Source organism: Phycomyces blakesleeanus, assembly GCF_001638985.1.
Source record: "Phycomyces blakesleeanus NRRL 1555(-) unplaced genomic scaffold PHYBLscaffold_41, whole genome shotgun sequence".
In the NCBI taxonomy this organism is placed as follows: domain Eukaryota; kingdom Fungi; phylum Mucoromycota; class Mucoromycetes; order Mucorales; family Phycomycetaceae; genus Phycomyces; species Phycomyces blakesleeanus.
Window position 1 is genome coordinate 1,088 of NW_017265190.1, and position 27,399 is coordinate 28,486.

Genomic DNA, 27,399 nt, shown 5'->3' on the forward strand with positions numbered 1-27,399 from the left:
GACTATTGACTTATATATATATCAGATCGGTGATCATCTGCTTATATATATATGAGATTAGCAATCATTAGCTTATATATATACCAGATTGGCTATCATCTGCTTATATATATATGAGATCAGCAATCATTGACTTATATATATATCAGATTAATGATCATTGACTTATATATATATCAGATCGGCAATCATTGACTTATATATATATCAAATCGGCGATCATTGACTTATATATATGCCAGATTGATAATCATTGACTTATATATATGCCAGATTGATAATTATTAGCTTGTATATATATAAAATTGGTTGTCATCTACTTATATATGTATGAGATTGGCGATCATCTACTTATATATGTATGAGATTGGCGATCATCTACTTATATATATATTAGATTGGCAATCATTAGCTTATATATATATAAGATTGGCAATTATCTACTTATATATATATATGAGATTAGCAATCAGTAACTTATATATATATCAGATTAATGATTATTGACTTATATATATATCAGATTGGCGATCATTGACTTATATATATACCAGATTGATAATCATTAGCTTGTATATATATGAAATTGGTTGTCATCTACTTATATATGTATGAGATCGGCAATCATCTATTTATATATATATTAGATCGGTGATCATCTACTTATATATATATTAGATTGGCAATCATTAGCTTATATATATATAAGATTGGCAATCATCTACTTATATATATATATGAGATTAGCAATCAGTAACTTATATATATATCAGATTAATGATTATTGACTTATATATATATCAGATTGGCGATCATTGACTTATATATATACCAGATTGATAATCATTAGCTTGTATATATATGAAATTGGTTGTCATCTACTTATATATGTATGAGATCGGCAATCATCTACTAATATATATATTAGATCGACAATCATTGGCTTATATATATATAAGATTGGCAATGATTGGCTTATATATATATAAGATTGGCAATGATTGGCTTATATATATATAAGATTGGCAATAATTGGCTTATATATATATAAGATTGGCAATAATTGGCTTATATATATATTAGATTGACAATTATCACTGGAAAAGAGGTGCGGTTTTCTTATGTGTAAAACTGTAATTAATTATGTGAAAAGACCAGGTTTTACGATGTGATCAGATAGTTTTTACAAGTGTATGAAGCTGGCTTACTCATAGGTGGTAAGACCAACTTTCGAACATAGGAAAAGGTCAGAACAGCAGGATAGTAGGATGTGTTTGCATTTTCTGTATATGGGTTTTTACCACATGCACTAAAACGGCAACTCAGAATTACGTTTTGTTGTAATATATCCTACCGCTTTCCGATTAAAAGAACGATAAATGAAAGATCGATTATACGGATATGCCAGTTTTTACATTGTTTAATTTATGGATATGCCAGTTTTTACAGGGTTTTGTTGTATTTGAATTTATTTTATCCAATCTTAGAGACTTCTTCTTATACTGTTTGCTTCCATACACTTCTCCGATCTTTAATTTATTTATAATAATTATTGGTTTATTTTGTTTTTATTAGAAAGAAAAGAATATTCTTAGGTTTATAGTACAGTGATTATATTTAATATTCAGGAACATTCTGGCTAGTGTTCTATCCTTCATACAATTTGAAATGGCCAATGTTCTGATAAAACAAGTATTCTCCAAACAATATCTCCCAGAGAAAAGCCCAGTTGTGTGTTGCTTGCTTGTAAATGGTTGTTCTATGAAATTAGAAAAGTGTTAACTGTTTGAACAAGAAATCGTGGATATTAAGAATATATATATGTAATTATGCTTGCAATATAATAGCTTACCAGAGACAAAAAGAAAAGGCGTCATGAATGCGAACCATAGTACTCAATATACTTTATTTGGCTATAAAAATGCTGAAAAAAAATTATTTTTTGTGAACTGTGTGGTAGAATATTTCATTTACCTACCCGAAGCAAAAGGATTTATTTGCAGACCAAGAGAGTACATAGGAGACGCTAATATTGTCTTCAGTAAATGATATACATTAATATACAAAATAAATAATATTGTTATATGTACAAAAAAAATTACCATGTCAATGACACTCGTATGAAATGAAAGTTCTTGATTCGCGATGTGCTCATGAGAGGGAGGTTCATCTATAATAGAAATTATGTTAAGCCATGTGCTTATTAAAAAGAGATAGATTGAAATAAAATAAAATATTACCGTGTTCATAACCGTGTTTAATAGTAGAGAGTAATTTCGGCGATATGGCCTATACAAAAGAAAGGAAAAGGTCAGGATAATTTTATAGGATGACAGCATAAAGTATATTTACTAACCTTAGCTAATCCGGATGGACATTGTGAAGGGGATGCATCAGAAGGTAACAAAACACGAGTGTCTGTAGTAATAGAAAACAATTATTATCATTTTAGTTATATATATATATATAATATTAAAGAATAAGATATCTTACCAAGAAAATCTGTGAATATAATAAATGTTGGAAAGAGAGAAAAGAGAGAAAACTTGTAAATGAAAAAAAAAAACAAAAAGAACAAAAGACCAAAGGGCCAAAAGGCCGAAAGACAGAAATCATATATTGGATTGAGTTGAAAAAAGCATGTTCAAAGCCGATTTGCACCCCGTTAATTCCAGGAAGTATTAATAGAGATACGCGTATTAAAGAAATCCTGAGTATTTACAGCAACAAGTGTAATATAATAAATGGGTTCTTGCTTTTACTTTTACCATCTTTCCATTAACTACACTTTATTCATTCGCTTAACACCTAACTTCTTTTGTATGTTAATAACACTCTATATATACAATGAATAGATATATAAAACAAATATAATTAACAATCAACTCATGTATAACATTTTATTAGATAGCTTTCAGACCATGGTTAACAATCGTCAGTCAATTGCCCCGGCTCCATCCCCGGAATATACTGAGCTTTTAAGAAGGCTCACCGCTATGGAGGAAAGTCTCAAGACCATGGATTCAAACATTGGCATTGTTATCAAGGGGAACAAAGATTCATTGGAAATACTTGATAGCGTTGCCGATGCCTCTGGAGAACTTCTTGCAGTTATTGCTCCTACCACTATACCTGCTTCTGCTTCTGTCCCTTTCGCAGCTTCTTCCGTTGGTTCTACTCTGGATTGGTATACAACACCTTCTGAGGCTTTTTTTGGTATCTCTTCTGCTGCTCCTTCTGTTGCTCCTTCTGTTGGTCCTTCTGTCGCTCCTTCTGTTGGTCCAGTGGTTCTTACTGGTGCAAACGCTGGTGAACTTAGTAAACAGGATCGCACTAGAGTTTTAGTAAGTGTTGAGATGTACAGTAGCTCATCAACATAATATCTCACACTAAGTATAGGCTCTTATCCGAGGAGAGTTGAAGAAACACAACTTCAAATCAAATAAGCCGGAACTAGTTGCAGCTAACGACAGCAAGCGCAGTTGGGATGTTAATGTTGATTACAGACTTCCACCCAACAGACAGCTGATGCATGACCTTCATGCATACCTGGCTCCAAAGGTTGTTGGGACTAGTGTTCGACAGGCCGATATTAGCGATTGTATCTACACAAACTTTTGTGGAACGAGACGCCGAGTCAAGGAATCCTATGAAGCGCGCAAAAAGACAAATTCTCGGTCAAGAAAAGCAGGTCGAGAGACCGATGTATGTTAGAAGTATATTTTGATTGCAAATTAAATGTATTCATATTAATACATTTATAAACTAGCATTTTGACCGTCGCGAGCTGACCTACCATACATTCAAGGCTGAAATTGATATGAAGGTGGGTAAGAGCTGCGACGGACTCTTACAGAAAGAAGCAATGTCTGAGGGCGAATCTGAAGACGATATGCCTGGAGTCTCGAGCAACCGTGCGATTCGTACAGTGCGTCCAAGTTGGAGAAGCGATGAGGTAATTTCTTTTGTTTACATTATTGTATATAGCTTTTTTTTGTTTTTTTATGTATTTAAATGAAACAGAACTTTGATTAATCACTTATTTGTATTTAGTACAATCACTTTCTTGCAGTTGTTGATGATTTTATGCGTAATCGCATGGACTTCAATTCGCGTCAGATGTTGAAGAGGTCCTTCGGTAGAGATGCTGTTTTAGCAGTCCCGCCTAGATTGACGTCCCTTCTCCCTCACTGGGCTTTTAGAGATGAGTTTCAATAAATTTTGTTTTCTTATCCTCTACATCCTCCACATCCTCCATCTGACAATGATAAACGTACCAACAAATACAAACACTATGATTATTCTTTTCTGTGTGCCTTTAAAAAAGGGAGTTATAATTTTATTATTTTTTAAATGTATTGTTTTTTTGGCAAAGGAATGACCAGCATCTTTTTTACTTTTCTGCGTGTTGTGTGCTCAGCAGTTGCTACTTCTAACATAATTCTATGCACTGGCAATACACATTGGAAATCGTCAGGAGAAAATGTTGGAAAGCAGGTTTCAACGTGTTTGTACTCTCGCGATTTATCATTTTCGGGTGTGTACCATTTGATAAATGCAAAAGTATGTTGAGAATTGTGAAGAAGTTGTGTTGGGCGGCGATGGGTGCGGAGCAAGGGAGTAAGGGATGAAGAGGTGGGTGGAGGAGTGAAAGAATGGGTGAAAATGTACTGTATTTGACCCGTGTATGCGATGATATGCTCACCAGTACTTCCAATGAACTTTGCTTGTACAAGAGAGCCACGACTTCCAGATTCACCTTTACCCTTGTAGACCTGCCCAAGGATGTTGATGTATTTCAACAGGGTGATTGTATTGTCGACAAAGTATGGTGATTCCAACGCTTGTTGAAAGTGAACTAATTGTTCATTGTTATACGCAACTTTGTAGTATTGTAAGAGATGAACATAGTGAATGTCACTCATTGTGGTAGCGGATTTTAATGATAGAGGGAATGCGGAAGGAGGGAGAGGTTCGTTGCCTTTTACAAGTACATTTGGATCTTCAGAAGCCTCGACAAATGACTGTATGCGGAAGGTACGTTGACGGATGGATGGAATGGTGGCGGGTGTAAAGGAAGAAGTGAGTTTGGTAAGGAGAGGAAATGCAGATGTCTGGCGGGTACTCTGAAGGAAACTGTTGACAAGATCGTCTTTGTGCACATCTTCAATAAATTTCTTCATAAATGTTTCTTCAAACCCGATCTTCCTGTTTGTCTTCAAATTTTTTAACAACCCGTTAAACCGCTCGAACCCGAATAGCCAATAACCGTACACTGGTCCAAAATCACGAATTGTATCTCGAAGATGGAGGTGTAGGTGCATATTACAGGTGAGGATTTCGGCGTTGTACAGCTCGTCACATCTGGTGCAAAAAGTTTGAAGAAACTGATGGGCAGTGTTGACTTCATCGAACGTGATCGTTGGCTTGATCAACAGGCGGCATGCATCAACAAAGTTAATCCAGTTTTCGAATCTGTCTTTTGCAAGAACATCTTTCAACAGAACTGGCGAGTATACGAGCACCCATGACTTCCACTCGTCTGCCTTCATATACGAAAACTGCTTTCCTATTTTCGAGTTCAAAGAGGTGTATCCACCAGGCACAATCATCGTTTCTGCAGTCTTCTGCATTGCCGCAAAATCGTCATCTTGAATGTCTTTGTCTTTGATCCAACGATCCATCAATCTTTTAGGCGTTCCCAGGAATAAATTATGCATGGGATCGATGATCGTTCCACGTACTAGATCAAGGTATCCAAGGCGATGCAACTGCGACCATCGAACACCATTTTCGACCTCCAGCCGATGCCTTTCTGAGGGGGTACTAGCACTTTCCCACTCCTCAGCATGCAACCTGTTCTCTACACCGTCACGAAGCACCCACCGAGAGAAGTCAAACCCACGAAAGTCAACATTGACACCGTTTTCCAAGCGAGGGAAATGTCTGTTGCACTTGTAACATGCGCATGTACTGTTGTGCGAGGTGAAACCACTTGTCTTTCTTGCTGCCGGGATGTCACAGGCCACCATCATCAATGCGGCACGGACGCGGACACCACTAGGACACTCGAAAGTTGGGATTGCCAGTCCCTCATACAATCTTATCAGATCATCTACCATAGGCCGGAGATAATGGTTTATCTCTTCGGATTTGGGTTCCTTCGGGCCAGGCATCAATCCTACGAGAAGTGTGTTCTCTGGCTTGTATCTTTCATTGCGAGGCAGATTGTTTACTACCAGGTATATGGCACCAGTCGAGTGCGTGACGTTATCGAAAGGTTGAAACCAGTCGATGTTGAGAGTCAACATTAATGAACGCGAATCCTTTGTGAATTGCACGCCATCTTTGTCTTTGAGCTCCTTCCACATGGCACCGTCGTATATGTCACACATCGTATCCACCATCTTCAGCTCGTGATTCCAATGTCTAATTTTATCCTCGAATCCTGGACGAAGAAAAAACATTCGTAAAGTATTAACGACGGACTGGTACAAGTATGAACGCTTGGCCACCAAAGCACCCGATGCTGATGTTTTCGTCAATTGGCAGTTGCAAGACGAGCGTGCACCAAGCTTTACGAAATCGCAATGAGACGGGACAGATGCACTTTCTTCGTACACCTTGTGACAATCCTGACACACAACAAATTTCTTTATGCCTTTGGTCATGGCTGAGAAACCTGTCATGCGCTGAAGACCAGGAAGGCTCAAGGGCAGTTGGAAATCCTGCTCGTAAATTGTCAAAAGCTTGTTGATGAACTCGATCAAGACAACGGCGCCCTTGTCAACCACATAGCGGGAAGCGAACATCACCACAAAAGTAGCAATGAACCTGTGCACTGGGTTCTGGGGCATATCGGGGGTGGCAAAAGGGTCTATTATAAAAAAAAATTAACGCTTTTTTTTTTAAAAAATTTTTAACACTAACTGACCTTCACTATTCAATTCATTGTCGTCGAGCTCAATAACATTGTCTTCGCTTTCGTCTTCACTGATTTCATTGCTGTTGCTTCCACTGTCATCATTGTCGCCATTGCTGATCGCGTCATTAGTAACGGAAACGTCTTCAGTGTCAGACATTGAAGCTCCTTCCCAAACAGGTGAGTTTGTCTGAGTGTACGATTCTTCCAGGGCTCCGGGTTGATGGGTTAAGATAGCTACATTTAGAATATAACACTTGGTTAATATCTAACGGTATCTGAATTAAATAAACCTTACGTTCATCATCGACCTCCATCATATTTCTTTGGGTAGACATGTCTATTACAACACGTTATTTCATGGATTACAATACAATTAAATAAATTCAAATATTGTACCCCTTTCACATCTTATGGCATTTAGTCTTGCCCTTTTGTTATGACGTTGAGCAGTTCTTCTGGCAACAAAACTATAGCCGAGATCGTTCTGACTACATCCAGCACAATGGCACTTTTCGTTGTAGAGTTCAGGAATTGTGGACATAATGTTTATTTATTTTTACTTTGAAGTGTTAAGAGAAAAAGGAAACAAGTACAACGTTTACTAAATTTACTATGTCTTTATAATGAAATGTTATGTCTTTATAATAATAATAATAAATAATATTTTCGCCTGTTGTATCCAAGCCAATAGAAAACCGGAAAACAGTGTTTTCATCTTGAACACACAAAAAAAGCTGAGATGAAAAAATACCCCAGATTTTCTATTGTTATAATTTAACTTTGTACATGGTAATTCCCGTATGTTTTTCTAGTGTATTGGTTTATATATGTATGATATTAACTAATATTCACTTATATATATATCAGATCAGCTGTTATCAGCTTATGTAATCTTGCATAATCTTGCATAATCTTGCATAATCTTGTATAGTTGTATAGAAACACATATAAAAAATATAACAGAAGAAAGTTTGTGTAACATATTTCATTATGCATATTTGCGTAACATAAATAATACAAATGCATTACTGAAAAAAATTGGCAACTTTTGGCTATACTTGTTATATAACGTGCATAATTATGCATAATCTCGCATAAATGATCTACATAAACAATATAGCTGAATTCGTGGGAAAAAATGCTAAAGAATAGCTTTTTTCCGGAAAAATTTCCTTTTTTGGTTAGTTTCAATATAATTAGCATGAGAAGTCTTGGCATTTTTAGTGTGGGAAGATAGATTATATAAATAGCAACTATGTAAAAGCTTGGCATGGAAAAACATTTAACCTTAAACTATCAAAAAGCCGTTCCGACAATAATTAAATATATCTCTTCTAATGAAAGTTCAAATTCTTACTAAGTAATAATTTTTTAATTTTTTTTGCTATATAAAGAAAATTGAGTAGTATAATATAAAAGTATCAAAATATGTAAAGAGCAAATACAGAATTAATAAAAATTAATTTTCATATTTTTTTACTAATTTTCTTATAAAAATCAAAATATTATTATGTAGATCAATAAAAAAATATATAAATAAGTCAACTTATTAATATTTATTATAATTTTGATATATTTATATATTATATATATATATATAAAGATTATAAAAGAGTTGTAAATATATATAAAATTAAAGATTAAATATGATTAGAGTATGTAACTTATATTTGACGAGATGATTGGATATGACTTGGATATTGGCAAGTGTGAATAAATATAATGTGATAGATCCAATGGTATTGACTAATATCAGAGATAGATAAGATGTTATAGGCTAATATTAGTAATAAATCAAATGTTATTGGCTAATATTGATTGTATATTACATTTTATTAACTTATATAAGTTGTAAATTGGATGTGATAAATATATATATATAATACAGATTAACTGTTATTGATTTATATATATATCAGATCAGATATCATTTATTTATATATATACTAGATTGATAGTATTCAGCTTATATATATATCAGATTGGCTGTGATCCACTTATATATATATCAGACTGGATATCATATGTTTATATATAGTGCAAATCACCTGTCATCAACTTATATATATATCCAATTGGCAGACAACAGCTTATATATATATACCCAATTGGCAGTCAACAGCTTATATATATATACCCAATTGGCAGTCAACAGCTTATATATATACCAAATTGACTATCATCAGCTTATATATATACAAGATCGACTATGATCAGCTTATATATATATCAGATTGACTGTGATCCACTTATATGTATATCAGATTGGATATCCTATGTTTATATATAGTACAGATTACCTGTCATCAGCTTATATATATACCCAATTAGCAGACAACAGCTTATATATATATCAGATCGACTATCATCAGCTTATATATATATCAGATTAACTGTGATCCACTTACATATATATCAGATTGGATATCATATGTTTATATATAGTGTATATTTTCTGTCATCAGCTTATATATATACCAGATTAACTATCATCAGCTTATATATATATCAGATTAGCTGTGATCTACTTATATATATATCAGATTAGCTGTGATCTACTTATATATATATGACATAGATTGTCAATAGCTTATATACATATAAGATTGACTGTTAATAACTTATATATACCAGATTAGTAGTTAACAGCTTATATATGCCAGATTGAGTATCATATGTTTATATATAGTGTGGATCACCTGTTATCAGCTTATATATATACTCAATTGGCGGTCAACAGCTTATATATATATCAGATCAACTATCAACAGCTTATATATATATATCAGATCAACTATCATTAGCTTATATATATATCTGATTGGTGGTTAACAACTTATATATATATCAGATTGACTGTTATCTACTTATACATATATAAAATTGACTGTTATCTACTTGTATATATATGAGCTTAACTGTAATTAGATTATATATATATCAGATTGACTATCATCAGCTTATATATATATATATCAGATTGATTATCATCAGCTTATATATATATATCAGATTGATTATCATCAGCTTATATATATATATCAGATTTACAATCACCTGCTTATATATATATGAGATCGGCGATCATCTGCTTATATATGTATGAGATTGGCAATCATCTACTTATATATATACCAGATCAGCAATCATCTACTTATATATATATATGAGATCATTAACTATTGACTTATATATATACCAGATTGATGATCATTGACTTATATATATATATATATGAAATCAGCAATTATTGACTTATATATATACCAGATTGGCAATTATCTACTTATATATATATGAGATCAGGGATCATTGACTTATATATATACTAGATCGGCGACCATTGACTTATATATATATCAGATTGATGATCATTGACTTATATATATACGAGACCAGTGATCATCTACTTATATATATACCAGATTGGAAACCATTGACTTATATATATGCCAGATTGATAATCATTGACTTATATATATACGAGACCAGTGATCATTGACTTATATATATACTAGATCGGCGACCATTGACTTATATATATATCAGATTGATGATCATTGACTTATATATATACGAGACCAGTGATCATCTACTTATATATATACCAGATTGGAAACCATTGACTTATATATATGCCAGATTGATAATCATTGACTTATATATATACGAGACCAGTGATCATCTACTTATATATATACCAGATTGGAAACCATTGACTTATATATATGCCAGATTGATAATCATTGACTTATATATATATGAGATCAGTGATCATCTGCTTATATATATATGAAATCAGCAATTATTGGCTTATATATATACCAGATCAGTGACTATTGACTTATATATATATCAGATCGGTGATCATCTGCTTATATATATATGAGATTAGCAATCATTAGCTTATATATATACCAGATTGGCTATCATCTGCTTATATATATATGAGATCAGCAATCATTGACTTATATATATACCAGATTAATGATCATTGACTTATATATATATCAGATTGGCAATCATTGACTTATATATATATCAAATCGGCAATCATTGACTTATATATATGCCAGATTGATAATCATTGACTTATATATATGCCAGATTGATAATTATTAGCTTGTATATATATAAAATTGGTTGTCATCTACTTATATATGTATGAGATTGGCGATCATCTACTTATATATGTATGAGATTGGCGATCATCTACTTATATATATATTAGATTGGCAATCATTAGCTTATATATATATAAGATTGGCAATCATCTACTTATATATATATATGAGATTAGCAATCAGTAACTTATATATATATCAGATTAATGATCATTGACTTATATATATATCAGATTGGCGATCATTGACTTATATATATACCAGATTGATAATCATTAGCTTGTATATATATGAAATTGGTTGTCATCTACTTATATATGTATGAGATCGGCAATCATCTATTTATATATATATTAGATCGGTGATCATCTACTTATATATATATTAGATTGGCAATCATTAGCTTATATATATATAAGATTGACAATCATCTACTTATATATATATATGAGATTAGCAATCAGTAACTTATATATATATCAGATTAATGATTATTGACTTATATATATATCAGATTGGCGATCATTGACTTATATATATACCAGATTGATAATCATTAGCTTGTATATATATGAAATTGGTTGTCATCTTCTTATATATGTATGAGATCGGCAATCATCTACTAATATATATATTAGATCGACAATCATTGGCTTATATATATATAAGATTGGCAATGATTGGCTTATATATATATAAGATTGGCAATGATTGGCTTATATATATATAAGATTGGCAATAATTGGCTTATATATATATTAGATTGACAATTATTGGTTTATATATGTATGATATTAACTAATATTCACTTATATATATATCAGATCAGCTGTTATCAGCTTATGTAATCTTGCATAATCTTGCATAATCTTGCATAATCTTGTATAGTTGTATAGAAACACATATAAAAAATATAACAGAAGAAAGTTTGTGTAACATATTTCATTATGCATATTTGCGTAACATAAATAATACAAATGCATTACTGAAAAAAATTGGCAACTTTTGGCTATACTTGTTATATAACGTGCATAATTATGCATAATCTCGCATAAATGATCTACATAAACAATATAGCTGAATTCGTGGGAAAAAATGCTAAAGAATAGCTTTTTTCCGGAAAAATTTCCTTTTTTGGTTAGTTTCAATATAATTAGCATGAGAAGTCTTGGCATTTTTAGTGTGGGAAGATAGATTATATAAATAGCAACTATGTAAAAGCTTGGCATGGAAAAACATTTAACCTTAAACTATCAAAAAGCCGTTCCGACAATAATTAAATATATCTCTTCTAATGAAAGTTCAAATTCTTACTAAGTAATAATTTTTTAATTTTTTTTGCTATATAAAGAAAATTGAGTAGTATAATATAAAAGTATCAAAATATGTAAAGAGCAAATACAGAATTAATAAAAATTAATTTTCATATTTTTTTACTAATTTTCTTATAAAAATCAAAATATTATTATGTAGATCAATAAAAAAATATATAAATAAGTCAACTTATTAATATTTATTATAATTTTGATATATTTATATATTATATATATATATATAAAGATTATAAAAGAGTTGTAAATATATATAAAATTAAAGATTAAATATGATTAGAGTATGTAACTTATATTTGACGAGATGATTGGATATGACTTGGATATTGGCAAGTGTGAATAAATATAATGTGATAGATCCAATGGTATTGACTAATATCAGAGATAGATAAGATGTTATAGGCTAATATTAGTAATAAATCAAATGTTATTGGCTAATATTGATTGTATATTACATTTTATTAACTTATATAAGTTGTAAATTGGATGTGATAAATATATATATATAATACAGATTAACTGTTATTGATTTATATATATATCAGATCAGATATCATTTATTTATATATATACTAGATTGATAGTATTCAGCTTATATATATATCAGATTGGCTGTGATCCACTTATATATATATCAGACTGGATATCATATGTTTATATATAGTGCAAATCACCTGTCATCAACTTATATATATATCCAATTGGCAGACAACAGCTTATATATATATACCCAATTGGCAGTCAACAGCTTATATATATATACCCAATTGGCAGTCAACAGCTTATATATATACCAAATTGACTATCATCAGCTTATATATATACAAGATCGACTATGATCAGCTTATATATATATCAGATTGACTGTGATCCACTTATATGTATATCAGATTGGATATCCTATGTTTATATATAGTACAGATTACCTGTCATCAGCTTATATATATACCCAATTAGCAGACAACAGCTTATATATATATCAGATCGACTATCATCAGCTTATATATATATCAGATTAACTGTGATCCACTTACATATATATCAGATTGGATATCATATGTTTATATATAGTGTATATTTTCTGTCATCAGCTTATATATATACCAGATTAACTATCATCAGCTTATATATATATCAGATTAGCTGTGATCTACTTATATATATATCAGATTAGCTGTGATCTACTTATATATATATGACATAGATTGTCAATAGCTTATATACATATAAGATTGACTGTTAATAACTTATATATACCAGATTAGTAGTTAACAGCTTATATATGCCAGATTGAGTATCATATGTTTATATATAGTGTGGATCACCTGTTATCAGCTTATATATATACTCAATTGGCGGTCAACAGCTTATATATATATCAGATCAACTATCAACAGCTTATATATATATATCAGATCAACTATCATTAGCTTATATATATATCTGATTGGTGACTAACAACTTATATATATATCAGATTGACTGTTATCTACTTATACATATATAAAATTGACTGTTATCTACTTGTATATATATGAGCTTAACTGTAATTAGATTATATATATATCAGATTGACTATCATCAGCTTATATATATATATATCAGATTGATTATCATCAGCTTATATATATATATCAGATTGATTATCATCAGCTTATATATATATATCAGATTTACAATCATCTGCTTATATATATATGAGATCGGCGATCATCTGCTTATATATGTATGAGATTGGCAATCATCTACTTATATATATACCAGATTGGCAATCATCTACTTATATATATATATGAGATCAGTAACTATTGACTTTTATATATATCAGATTGATGATCATTGACTTATATATATATGTATATATGAAATCAGCAATTATTGACTTATATATATACCAGATTGGCAATTATCTACTTATATATATATGAGATCAGAGATCATTGACTTACACTGGAAAAATAACAATAAATACACACCGGGAAATTCAGGTATACTATTGTGAATATTCCGCATTTTACAGTGGGGTTTTGCCTATTTCCACTGGTACCAAAGCTGATCTGGTTACATGTGCACAGACCTGCAATCTACAAATGTAAAGTTCGATAGCACTAGTGAAGTTGGGGTCAATAGTAATTTTATATCTTTGTATATAATAGAGTACCAAGAAAACTTCATTTCAAACTTTGTTTTTTTGCTGTAATACAATCTGTTTCCATGTTAAAGGTTAATAATCAGGGACTACGTTGCATGTGTATTGTTGAACTATCCCTGGGTGAATAGTTAGAACCATAGACATTTTATTGCTATAAGCCAATCATTAACACTCTTTATTATGAGGTCATAGATTATCTGCTCCCCCAATTACTTGATATTCAATTATTATTGGTTTGAATTATAGTTTATTTTTGTATTTATTAGAAAAAATAGAATGATTCTAGGTTGATAGTATTGGAATAATATTATATGCCTCAGGCCGTCTTCACCGGTATCCTTCATATGACTCAAATCAAGCAGTGCTTTATATATAATGTTTGTAAACCCTCATATTCAGTAGTTATCTTTGGCACAGATACTATTTAACATAATAGAAGAGAAGTTAGATGTGTATTTAAATATTTACATGTTGTGAGTGATATATTAATTTGAGGATACATATAATATAATGACTGAAGAAGATAAAAATAAAACTTTGAGAGTTCGAGGCATGGCGTCAAGTATAATTTCTTTAACAATGAAAATAATATAGAGAAGTTAGTTTGAGTGAATTGGGTGACAGAATATGTAATGAACGTACCCAAAGAAAGTCAATTTATTTGTAGACCTAGATAGTACTTGTCAAGAGTTGATATAACCTTTAGTAAAAAACATATATTAATATACAGTATAAATAATACTATCATACATATTAAGAGAATAAAAGAAGAAGTCTTAACATGTCAATGATGGTGCCAAGAGATAGAGGTTCTTGATTCATTGCGTGTTTGGCAGATGAACATTCATCTGTAATAAAAATTATATTCTGTCAGATAAATATTAAAAGTAAATAAAAAATAAAATATTACCGTGTTGATGGTCTTGTTTAATTGTAGAGAATATTTTTGGCAATATTGTCTATAAAAAAGAAGGAGAAAAGTCAGAATAATTTTATATGATGATGACATGAAGTATAGTTACTAACCTGGACTAATCCGGATGGCCATTGTAAAGAGAATACATCAGAAGGAAAAAACACGCTAGTATCTATGACAACTGAAATAATAATTATTATTTAGTTACATTTGATGAAAAGAATTGCTTTAAAAAAAAAGAAGATATGTTACCAAAAAAGTTTGCGAATATAGTAAAACACTAAGAGAGTATATATGTATCTATGACAACAGAATGTGTTAATCTTGTTGTTGTCTGTACAGAAGTATTTTTAAGAAGAATGTATCTTACCAGTAAAATTCACAGTTATAACAAAAATCAGAAAGAGAAAGAAAAGAAAAGAAAATGGTCGGTAAGGAAAAATATGGAAAAATATGGAAAAATAAAAAAAATAAGTAAATAAAATACAAAAAAAACAAAATAGGTAATTAAAAAAAATGAAACTCAAAAAAAATATCCAAAAAGCATAATAGATATAATGATGTAGTATCTAAAAGCAATCTTTGTATCAATTTACACAGTGTGTGTACAAGAAGTTACTTTAGATATATTCTTTTAACCAAGATCAATCAAGACTAGACATCCTTTTTTTTGGAAATATAAATATACGTTTTTGCTACAATCTTACTCACCCTTGCTCATGCACTCTTACAATTATTCTTACTTATACTCATACTTTCTCTCTCTATCTTCCCATCTTTTTCTGTCTTTTATTTTGGTATGTTTGATAATAAATATAATTGTAGTGTATAATAGAAATTTATTCAAAGAATATAAAAGCATTAACAGTTAATACATATTTGAACTTATATTTTTTAAATTAATAGAATATGTCTAACCAAAATGAAAGCTATCTCACTCGACGCACTCCTGCTGAGAGAGAGATGACAAACTCTCTTGCCATCTTGCATCGTGACATGACCACTGTCATGAAAGACGTTGCTGATATCAAAGCAAAAACTTCAAACACTCCTGTGTCTGCTGTTTTGCAGAGTCAGCCGATGGCTTTAGTGCATGCTGTTGCTCCTGTGAGCATGGAAATGAATGTAGCTGGTTCTCCCACCATGGCTTCTGATGCAAAATCAGTCAACAAAACAAAAGCCTATGTATGTATCATACATATAGTAAGTTATATCTTTAATAACTTACCAAGATTCAATAGAGACTTCTTCGGGAGCATTTGTGAGACCCTAAGTTCAAGTCAAATCATTTGGCTGAAATTCAAGCCAACAATGGCAAGCCAAGGTGGAACACGGCTGTCAACTTCAACCAGTCGCCAAACACTGAGCTGACAGAAAACCTCGTTGCCTACTTGGAAAGAAATTTAGTAGGAGCAGGACTGAGAAAAAGTGATGTTTGTGACTTTGTCTACACGAACTTCACTAGCAGAAAGCGTGCAGCTAATAAGTCTCAGGCTAAAAAGAAGTCAGACAATGCTCGCAACAGAAGGAGTAGCCGCGAAAAGGAGGTAAGTTATACTTTATTAAATTTATTATTTGAATAATTCTTATCTAAGTCATTAATTTAAAGCAAAAAAAGAAAACTAATTTAATATTTTCAACAGCACTTGAAACGTCGCAAAACAGCGTACCAGTCTAACAAGCACTGCAAAAACAGATCAATTTCGCATATGTAAAGTATACCTAAGTTCTGATAGACAGAATAGGTAAAATTGTAGTTCAGCTCACTTTTGTGAGTAAAGTATTTGAATAGTATTTTAAGCTACTCTATTGGCTACTGGCAGCTGTGTAGCATTAGAATGCAACATCAAACTCAAATAAAATAAAAGTGTGTTTTCTTTGAAGTCTCTTTCTTTACTATTAAATACTATTGTAAACCTTTCTTTTCATTTTAAAATGGCTCCTATTCGTAAACCAACTGTTAGAAAAGAGTGTTGCTGCTCTATCTGTAAAAGCAAGACACTAGAATTCGATCGTGTATCTGTTAAAACATTTAAACGTCATCAAGAAAAAGATAATCATGATATTACACATGTTCAAACGCGTACGGTTAATACATTTGCTTTACTTTACTTTATTTTATTTTATTTTATATCATTTCCTTTTTTATTATTTTATATAATAATAATAATAATAATAATATTAACACTAATAATAATAAATGTGTAGCCCATGAAGACACATGCGATACAATTAGTAGTGCTGTTTCTGAGCCTGTAAATCAAGAGGAAGATAGTTTTGAATTTGAACAGGAAGATGTTGAAATGAATTCTGAGCTTAGAAGTAAGAAAACTTGTTTTATTACATTGATTTATTTGGGTCTAACATTCCGCTTTTGTAGACCTAAATGACACAAATGACATTTTGGATATACGGACAAGAAACCAACCTTTCTCTGAAACGGATTGCGTGTTTGGCCCTGAAGATAATGTCCAGTATACAAGTGACACTTACAAAGAAGAATATGAAGATGAATCCGATGTTGAGATGGACAATGATGAAGGTAGGTACACAGCTTTAGATAATATTATATTCTAGAAAATAGAGAGTTAATCAACGTTCTTTAAAAAAAATCAAATTAAAGATTCTTCATTGGAATCAATCTCGGAATTGAATTTGATTCACCGATTCATTGTTATTTCGGTTGCTCTTTTTGTCTCGCTATACGTTGTGGATGAAGGAGCTGTAATCCTGATTGCCATAATCAACAAGATACTGCAGTTTTTGTTTGACCCATTCCGCCTTCCAGTGAGTGTTGCTGGCCTCAAACGTTTGGCCGGATTTGAAGCATTGACAAGTGGTGTCAAGAAGTATGTTGCATGTAGCGAATGCCATGCCATATATGATAATGAAGCCGCCCCTTTGTGTTGTACATCACCCAATTTTGGTAAAACCTCCTTGTGTGGCAACAGCTTGTTTAAGTCTGGTCCTGGGTCAAAAGCACCCAAAAAGACATATGTATTCCACTCCGTCAAGAAAGCCCTAAAGACGTTCTTTCAACGCCCGGATTTTGAAAACAACATCAACTCATGGAACCGCGGCCCAAAAATGGATAGCACTTTGTTTGACGTGTACGATGGTGCGATGTGGAATGAGATAGTAGACGTAGATGGTATACCTTTTGTTGATACCGAGCGATCACTCATGCTCACGCTGAACATTGACTGGTTTCAGCCATTCGATGATGTTACCTACTCCTGTGGTGCCATATATCTTGCAATCAATAATCTTCCATGCAGTGAGCAGTTCAAGAAGGAGAACGTGATTCTTGTTGGGTTAATGCCAGGGCCTAAAGAAGCAAGCACTTCTGACATAAATAACTATCTGAAACTGCTTGTGGATGAGTTGATGGAGCTGTACAAAGGTATTAAGATTAAGACTCACCAATGTCCAAATAGTACTTCTATCCGAGCAGCCCTTCTCATGGTTGCCTGTGATATACCTGCTGCAAGGAAAGTATGTGGGTTCACATCCCATACAAGTACAAATGCATGCCACAAGTGTAAGCGTCAATTTTCGAGGTTGGCTGGAACGAGTTCCGTTGATTATTCTGGATTTGATTTCTCAAAGTGGCTCCTTCGCACTAAGAATGCCAATCGTAAGGATGCAGAGATCTGGAGAAATGCAACCAAACCAACTGAGAGACAGCGTCTTGAAGTTGCACATGGTGTTTGCTGGTCCGAACTGCATCGTCTTCAGTACTTTGACATTGTCCGCTGCACGATCATTGATCCCATGCACAATCTTTTCTTAGGCACTGCCAAAAGAATGCTGGAGAGATGGGTTGCGGATGGATTAATCGATGATAAAAAACTCGTTGCCATGCAAAAGGCTGTTGAGAAGGTAGTGTTGCTGCCCAATTACACGTCACTTGGGACAAAGATTGCCAAGGGATTTCCCTATATGAAGGCTGATGAGTGGAAGTCTTGGTGCCTTGTGTACTCTCCTGTGGTTCTAAGGGATGTGTTGCCGTTGCCAGAGTTCAATAACTGGATAGAGTTTGTTAACGCATGCAGATACTTCACCAAGCCTAGTGTTTCTGAAGAAGACATTGAGAAAGGACACAAATGCTTAGAAGAATTCTGTAAAGGGTGTGAGACATTGTACGACCTGGACCTTCTCTCTCCCAACATGCACCTGCATCTGCACTTACGCCAAACAATGATTGACTTTGGGCCCGTCTATGGCTATTGGCTTTTCAGCTTTGAAAGGTACAATAGTGTCCTGAAAAATATCAAGACCAATTGAAGAAACGGGTTCGAATCGACATTTATGAGACAGTTTATTGAAGAGTCGTGGAAGGGAGATTTTGTGCGTCAACTTCTGAAACCTATGCATGCACTTGCATGTTTTGAAATTTTCGATAAGTTCACCACCAACAACAACAACACCAACACCAACACTAACACCAACACCAACACCAACACCTACCTCTCTCACTCTTTCTCAATTTCTGAATATCTTGAAGCTTCACAGAATCTTTCAATGATAATTCGTGGAAATGAGCCCCTGCCACTATCCGCCTTGCCATTGAAAACAAGACCATTATCATTTATGCCAAAACATGAATATGATTGTCTTGTAGGATACTATCAAGCTGCATACAAGAATACACAGATCTCAGGTTGCAAAGATGTAATTGATGACTCACCTTTCGTCAATGACTGGATCGAAATGGTGAAGTCCGTTGATCTTCTTGAGCAAAGCTACAAAGGGTGCATTGGCACAAATGGCCGCGGATCATATATACAAGCATATTTCACTGAACGAACTGGGTTGGAACATGCGTATGTTGGAGAGATTCAGTACCTTTTTGTTCACAATTTTAGGCCAACTGTTTCTTCTCTAACATACAGAAATCCCCATAGTAGTCAGCATGTATTTGCATTTGTCAAATGGTTCAAATCCACTTCGGACAAAACAAGAGAATTAGAAGGAGTTGAGTTGTTACAGGATGAATTCTACAAGCAAGATTTTCAAAGCATCCTGCCAGTACATCGGATTCTCCTAACAGTTGCAATAGTAGATTATAAAACTACAAAAAACGTCAACAAAAAACTCGCGATTCCTTTACCAAAAAAAATTTACTATTAATTCTCATACACACACTTACTTATATATTTATCCTCTATTATTATTTCCTTTAATCAATTCAATTTCAATTATTACTATTTGGCCCTACAACAGAACATAGTAAAAAAGAAAATGTTTATTCATCGTTGATTGCCCAACAAGGCAATGACTGGGACAGAGTGGCAGGAACAGAGCAAGGCAACAATGTTGCTGGATATCTGTTCATTCTTGGCTTTGTTCCCACGCCCGCATTTAACATGTGATGGGTACGATCAATGTCGTCAACCATTGTCAATAATCTGTTGAACTGTATTTATTTTTATTAGTTCTTTATTTTTCTTGTTATAAAACTTATTTATTTATTCTAAATATTATTTACCTCTTCACTTCTCCAAGTGGGGCGAGCCACATGCAAACACCGTCGTGGAAGATTGTCCACAATCTCAATATCCGACTCACCATCAGACATGGCATCCTTCTGAAAGAGTTTGAGATAGGCCTTCTCAACAGGGTTTCCAGTCTTATATCCCATTGCAGCATCAATGGCTACCCAGTTGTCCATGTATGTCGACTTGCGTCAGATAGACATCTGGTTATATAGATTGTAGCTTGAGAAAATAGTAATATACCAATTAATTTTTTATATAGTATATACAAGCCTGAAGAGTACGACTGTTTGCTCTCCCCTTGCTGTTTTTCTTGGCCTTCTGCTCAGAAGACTCGTGAAAAGTACAATGACTGTGCTTGTACCTGTTCTTTATTTTATCACTTATCACCTGTGGGTGAGTACCAGCTAGACGAGTCTGGGCGCTAATGTAGCTCTTCAAGTAGTTGATAACAGCTATGTTATCGCGGTGGTTAATCTTCTCATTCAAGTTCCACTTCTTCTTACTCTCGTTCTCAGCAACAAGAGCAGGGTTGTCAGACTCGAACTTCCAGTCCCACAACTTTTCTGCGAAGATTTCCTAAATACAGGTTGTTTATTAAGTTGTTGATACTAACATATATTAATATTAATTACCGAGATAATGACAGAAACCTTGGCATCACTGAGTGAGGTCTGGGGGACATAGGATGGCATCAGAGATGGTCCTAGACTAGCCATACGAGTCTGATCGTTGGCATAGGCAGTTGCAAAGTCTGCAAATGCCGTATGTGTCTTTCCAGACGTGTCAACAACAACGCCCATCCTGTTTTTAAAGGCTGCCATGTTGCTATTGACAGCAGCAATGTCATCCTTGACACTGTTGATGTTGTTGTTTACTTTGTTAAACATTTCAACAATTTCCGCGTATTGCTGATCTTGGATAGTTGCGGATGAGAAACTGGGGGCAATTTCTCGAGGTCCAACACGGCCAGCCAAAACACAGTTTGCAGAGGTAAATATACTTGCAGATGCTTTTCCTTTTCCTTTACAGTCTGTTTTTCTGCTGCTATTGGAAGGCATTTTTTCTTTATTGTATTTTTATTAAAGTTTTATACATTAATAAATTATTAAAATAAAATAAATGTATAGGTTGAAATATATTTATTTTTGTTTAATCAAAGATATACATACAAAATAAGTTAATATAAAGTAGATTTATGAAATAGCTGAGAAAAGGAAGGGATTATATATTATTTTCTATAAAATCCTTTATAACCTTGAATAACTTCTTTAATATTCAACATAGAACTTAGTGTTACAATATAATTTCGGACTATTCATTTTATTACTATTGTATTTTACTAGAGTCAATTCTCATCTAAACTGCCTTCTGTTTGAAAGCCCACTTTTTTTTCTTTTTTTTCTTTATTTTTTTCTTATTTCTTTTTTTCCTGTTTCTTTTCTGCTTTATTTACTTTTATTCTGGTTGATGTATTTGAGTTCACACCCTGGTAAGCAATTTGTTTTTATTATTCTACTGTTATATTTATTCTTAATGTTTTTTCTTTTATTATTATTATGGTTGCTGATAGTATTACAAGTCTTTGCCATGTTGATTAATGGACAAGAACAAAAAGGTAAAACGCGGTTATTGTGTATGTGCTTCTTTATTAATTATTTTCTTTTTCTCTCCTCAGCTCATCATAAAGACATACCAACAGCAGAAATTTATCTGGTAAGTCTGAATAATGTATTTATTTGTTTTATTCTTATATCTAATTTTGTTTATTTTCTATCTCTGTTAGTACTGCCAACATTTCTATGTACCTGATTGAATGGCTTGTCTTTGAAAACCGGTTTTCTTTGGTAAGTAATAAAGCCAAACTTTATTCCATGATCTTTACTAATGCGTTTTATTAAACCTTTCAGAACAACAGTCAATGTGCACTATGCCTGGTTCTGACGAAAGTACTGGTAAGTAACCATATTATTTAAATTAAAGAAAAATAAATATTTATATAATCTAATATAATTGAATAATTTTTTAGCCTTCTCTTACTAGTGAAATACTGTAAACACGCGTTTCTTTTTAGGATTCTATCGTATTGGAAGTATTTATATATTATAATATATGAAAGGGTTTGTTATTATATTAATTATGTAGTAGCTTATATATTAGATTAGACTATATATTGTCAAGCCGTACATATTATAAGCAAGAAGCTTTTTTTTTTTAATAAAAACAATTTTTCCAAAACAATCCCTATAAAAATATTTGAAATGAAGTGCAAGAAGTATTGCAGTAGCATGGCATGTGTGAATCCTATAGTTTAGCCGTGCATAATTGTCCAATAAAAGTGTTTAGATTCGGAAGACAGTATACATAAATCCTGTTTCTTCTGTTAAATGATCCAATAGAATATCATTATTTCAGTAGACAGTTTTCTCTGTAAAGTAATCCAATAGAATTCTACTATTTCAGTAGACAGTTTTCTATCAAAAATAGATTTTTTATTGGAATCTCTGTTTCAAATCAAGTTTAATTTAATGTAACATCCAAAAAAAAAAGATGCCATAATTTGATTATTCTCTCTGCGATTAAATAGTTTAAAAGAACCTTACATCTCTATATGGATCATTATAAGTTCAGAAGTTATATGGACAACTCACAGGTAACATAACATATTGCGAATGGAATCTATAAATGCCAAATTCCAGAATTTAATTATTCTGTCACTCAGAATTTCCCATACTATCGCATATGTGTAGAAATCTAATTCCCCAGTGAAGACTGCTATTGATGACGAGATGAAAAGAGATTGCTCTGGTCTCATTATAGAAGAGGCTATGTCTGTTGGTGAGTCAGACGATGGCACTTCGCCTCATGTTTCTTATAGTGGGCTTTGTCTTCGTCGTCCAGGTTGGAGAAGTGATGAGGTACTTAGTTTTTTGAAAGTTGAAATATTTAATTTAGTTAATATATTATATTGTATTATACTGAATAAAATATTAATGTCTTTAATATAATACAACCACTTCATCACACTTGTTGACAACAAAGTGGTAGCTGATTTAGGCTTAAGTAGCCATCAATTGCTGTCATGTGCTTTTGGCGAAACCGTTGAAGGACCAGTCCCTGATGTAATTGCGTCACAGTTTCCTCAGTGGGCTCTTAGAAACGAACCCTAAATAAAGTTTATATTTTTTGTTCTTTTTTTCTTCATTCATAACGTCCTATACTTTAAATAACCAAAAAAATGCATAAAGAGGCATTACTTGTTCTTTGTTTTTTATTTAATTATTCTCATAAAAAAATCATAATGTATATTTATTCATAAAGGCTTCAAGCATAGTATTTTTTTGGCATAGGAATGACCAGCATTCTTTCTTCGTTCATATCAGTTACATCTACAGCAGTTGCAACCTCTAAGTGTATGTGATGTACAGGCAAGATGCTGTGATAATTATCAGCAGAGAATTCTGGCAAGCAGATTGCAATACCTTCATTTCTGTGTTCATTGTCATTTGTCAAATTATACCATCGGATGTATGCAAAAACATGCTGGTCTTGATGTAATGTTGATGCTCGGTGGTTTGGATGAGGAGGCAGAGTAAATGAATGTATAAAAAGATACTGAATTTGTCCGGTATATAGGCTTGAAGTTCGGCCATTGCTGCTACGGAAGAAAGCTTGAACGAGTGACCCGCGCTTACCAGAACTGTTGTTCCCAATATATGTTTGGCCAAGGAGATCAATTGATTTCAATTTTGTGATTCGGTTATTTACAAAATATTGTGACAATCTGGCATCGTGGTAAGAAATGAGATTGGGCATGGCATAGGCGATTTTATAATAATCTAACAATTGAGGATAATCAATATCACTCATTGTTGATTCTTTTAAGGACTGTAAAGGAAAGGTGGATGGGGGGAGTGGTTCATTGCCTTTGATAGGTGCTGCTCGACTTAAGGATGAGTCTACAAATTGTTGCAGTCGGAAAGGTTGTTGGTTGGTTGGAGCATAAGTGGCATAGGTCGTTATAGGTGCGGTCGTAGAGGTAAGTTTTTCGAAAAGAGAAAGGAATGGAATGAGGCTTGGACATGATAACGTATTTCGTACGTAATCAGCTTTGTATGCGTCTGCAGTGAATTTTGTCATATAGGTTGTTTCAAACCCGTCTTTTCTGTTTGTCTTGTTATTCTTTAACAAACTATTGTATCTCTCAAAACCAAAGAGCCAATAGCCATACACGGGTCCAAAATCACGAATTGTGTCATGAAGATGGAGGTGCAGATGCATGTTGCAGGTGAGGACTTTTGGTTCATATGTATCTTCACAAGATTGACAGAATTCTTGTAGATATCTGTGTGCTTGGTCTATTTCGATGAAACTGATTGACGGCTTTACAAGTATACGGCATGCTTTTACATAGTGCATCCAGCCATTGAACATATTAGATGGAAGAACTGGTTTTAGAAGCACGGGAGAGTACACCAATACCCAAGACTTCCACTCATCTGCTTTCATGTGGGAAAAGCCCTTTCCTATCTTCGTTTTCAGCTTGGTATAGTAGCTGGGCAATATCATCGTTGCTGCAACTGTCTGCATTGCAAGCAGATCATTGTTTTTCATTTTTTCATTTTTGTCCATGTTTCAATCATTCTCTTTGGTGTTCCCAGAAAAAGATTATGCATGGGATCAATGATCGTTCCACGTACTAGATCAAAGTATCCAAGGCGATACAACTGCGACCATTGAACATCATATTCGACCTCCAGCTGCTGCCTTTCTGAGGGTGTACTCGCACTATTCCACTCCTCAGCATGCACACGGTTTGCTCTATCACTTTGATGGCGCCACTGGTCACAATCAAATCCACAGAAATCAACAGAAGAAGTGCCTGGTAGACAAGAAAATTGATTGTCACATTTGTAACAGGCGCATGTGCTGTTGTGCGCGGTGAACCCACTAGTCTTTCTGGCAGCAGATATATCGCATGCAACCATCAATAAGGCTGCACGAACTGTTGCACCGTCTGTTTGCTGGTAGGTGGGTATCTGTATTCCAAGATAGAGCTGTATCATTTCGTTGGCTAATGGCTTGAGATAATGATTGATCTCTTCTGATTTTGGCTCTTTTGGTCCGGGCATGAGGCCAACAAGGATTGTATTTTCTGCTTTAAACCGCTCACTTCTAGGCAGGTTGTTAATCACCAGGTAGATAGCACCGCAGGAATAGCTAGTACCATCGAAAGGCTGGAACCAGTCGATGTTTAATGTCAGCATCAATGAACGAGGATGCTCAACAAAAATTTCATTGTCATTGTCCTTCAAATCAGTCCAGGCTTCACCATCGTAAACATCACACAATGTATCAGTGATCTTGAATTCTTGGTTCCAGTGCATGATCTTTTGCTCGAAATCGGGACAGAGGAAAAGAATTTTAAGAGCACGTGTGAGAGACTGATATACATAAGACTTCTTTGCGACCAAACCACCAGACAATGATTGGACCATTAATTTGCAATTACAGGCAGTATGTGCACCAAGCTTTACGAAATCACAATTCAAAGGAGCAGGTACACTTTCCTCATATACCTTGTGGCAATCCTGACAAACGACAAATCTCTTAATCCCTTTTGTCATGGCTGAGAATCCTGTCATGCTTTGGAGACCAGAAAGACTCACAGGCAATTGGAAATCCTGCTTGTAAATTGACAAGAGCTTGTTGATGAATTCGATCAAGACAACAGCGCCCTTATTGACCACATAGCGGGAAGCAAACATTACCACAAAAGTAGCAATGAACCTGTGTACCGGATTTTCAGGCATATTTGGGGTGGCAAAAGGATCTATTGTAAAAAAAAACAAAAAAAATTAACACCCCCCCTTTTTTCAGATTTTTCTTTTTTGGTTCTTTTCCTTGAATTTTTTTTGGGTCTTTTTTTATTAGTTAATTAACACGGACTGACCTTCAGTATCGAATTCTTCGACTTCAATCTCAACAATATTCTCTTCATTGTCTTCACTTTCTTCACCGCCATTGCTTTCTTCGTCATTGTCATTTTCATCACCATCACTGCTTTTGCCGTTCGACTCATTGCTAAAAGCAACCTCATCGTCAGAAATTGGGGCTCCTTCCCAAACAGGCGAGTTGGTCTGACCGTCCATTGCTTCTATGGGTCTGGTTTGTTGGTTTGATGTAGCTACATATAGAATTCAATTTTTAGTTTACTTCTCTTTTTATCACAATTAACGTTTCTTACTTTCAAAATCAATATCCATGAGATTTCTTTGAACAGATACATCTATTGAAATAAAACATTATATAAAATAACCAAAATGAAAATGAAAATGAAAAACAAAACATACTTCTTTCACTTCTTTCCATGTCTTCATATCTTGCTCTTTTATTGTGATGCTGGAGGGTTCGTGTAGAAACAAAGCTGTAGCCTTGTTGATTATCGCTGCA

At 33.3% G+C, this 27,399-nt stretch overlaps 8 protein-coding genes across 8 annotated transcripts; 4 read left to right on the top strand and 4 right to left on the bottom strand.

Moving 5' to 3' along the window:
- Nucleotides 1–1,647: 1,647 nt before the first annotated feature.
- Nucleotides 1,648–2,771, bottom strand: PHYBLDRAFT_175737 (hypothetical protein; the record flags this gene model as incomplete). The annotated part of the gene is made up of 7 exons (XM_018437557.1): nucleotides 1,648–1,759; nucleotides 1,975–2,036; nucleotides 2,103–2,170; nucleotides 2,241–2,289; nucleotides 2,357–2,418; nucleotides 2,494–2,545; nucleotides 2,769–2,771. 7 exons carry the CDS (start codon nucleotides 2,769–2,771, stop codon nucleotides 1,648–1,650), a joined length of 408 nt encoding a protein of 135 aa, XP_018283813.1.
- Nucleotides 2,772–2,921: 150 nt separating this feature from the next.
- PHYBLDRAFT_153029 (hypothetical protein) lies at nucleotides 2,922–4,218 on the top strand (the record flags this gene model as incomplete). Its single annotated transcript, XM_018433049.1, has 4 exons — nucleotides 2,922–3,344; nucleotides 3,400–3,705; nucleotides 3,770–3,955; nucleotides 4,054–4,218. The coding sequence occupies 4 exons, from the start codon at nucleotides 2,922–2,924 to the stop codon at nucleotides 4,216–4,218; spliced, it is 1,080 nt and encodes a 359-aa protein (XP_018283814.1).
- Nucleotides 4,219–4,349: 131 nt separating this feature from the next.
- On the bottom strand, nucleotides 4,350–7,466 carry PHYBLDRAFT_175739 (hypothetical protein; the record flags this gene model as incomplete). Its single annotated transcript, XM_018437558.1, has 5 exons — nucleotides 4,350–5,771; nucleotides 6,483–6,877; nucleotides 6,935–7,159; nucleotides 7,221–7,262; nucleotides 7,322–7,466. The coding sequence occupies 5 exons, from the start codon at nucleotides 7,464–7,466 to the stop codon at nucleotides 4,350–4,352; spliced, it is 2,229 nt and encodes a 742-aa protein (XP_018283815.1).
- Nucleotides 7,467–16,357: 8,891 nt separating this feature from the next.
- PHYBLDRAFT_175740 (hypothetical protein) lies at nucleotides 16,358–17,163 on the top strand (the record flags this gene model as incomplete). Its single annotated transcript, XM_018437559.1, has 3 exons — nucleotides 16,358–16,651; nucleotides 16,723–16,995; nucleotides 17,092–17,163. The coding sequence occupies 3 exons, from the start codon at nucleotides 16,358–16,360 to the stop codon at nucleotides 17,161–17,163; spliced, it is 639 nt and encodes a 212-aa protein (XP_018283816.1).
- A 1,549-nt stretch (nucleotides 17,164–18,712) lies between these two features.
- PHYBLDRAFT_102100 (hypothetical protein) lies at nucleotides 18,713–19,252 on the top strand (the record flags this gene model as incomplete). Its single annotated transcript, XM_018427664.1, has 1 exon — nucleotides 18,713–19,252. A coding segment is annotated over one exon (540 nt), but the record flags the coding sequence as incomplete, so codon positions are not given.
- Nucleotides 19,253–20,696: 1,444 nt separating this feature from the next.
- On the bottom strand, nucleotides 20,697–22,007 carry PHYBLDRAFT_153033 (hypothetical protein; the record flags this gene model as incomplete). Its single annotated transcript, XM_018433050.1, has 5 exons — nucleotides 20,697–20,867; nucleotides 20,940–21,106; nucleotides 21,216–21,279; nucleotides 21,337–21,525; nucleotides 21,582–22,007. 5 exons carry the CDS (start codon nucleotides 22,005–22,007, stop codon nucleotides 20,697–20,699), a joined length of 1,017 nt encoding a protein of 338 aa, XP_018283818.1.
- A 539-nt stretch (nucleotides 22,008–22,546) lies between these two features.
- PHYBLDRAFT_153034 (hypothetical protein) lies at nucleotides 22,547–24,116 on the top strand (the record flags this gene model as incomplete). Its single annotated transcript, XM_018433051.1, has 7 exons — nucleotides 22,547–22,564; nucleotides 22,625–22,662; nucleotides 22,733–22,793; nucleotides 22,857–22,901; nucleotides 23,534–23,599; nucleotides 23,697–23,847; nucleotides 23,989–24,116. 7 exons carry the CDS (start codon nucleotides 22,547–22,549, stop codon nucleotides 24,114–24,116), a joined length of 507 nt encoding a protein of 168 aa, XP_018283819.1.
- A 154-nt stretch (nucleotides 24,117–24,270) lies between these two features.
- PHYBLDRAFT_153035 (hypothetical protein) lies at nucleotides 24,271–25,455 on the bottom strand (the record flags this gene model as incomplete). Its single annotated transcript, XM_018433052.1, has 1 exon — nucleotides 24,271–25,455. The coding sequence occupies one exon, from the start codon at nucleotides 25,453–25,455 to the stop codon at nucleotides 24,271–24,273; it is 1,185 nt and encodes a 394-aa protein (XP_018283820.1).
- Nucleotides 25,456–27,399: the final 1,944 nt, after the last annotated feature.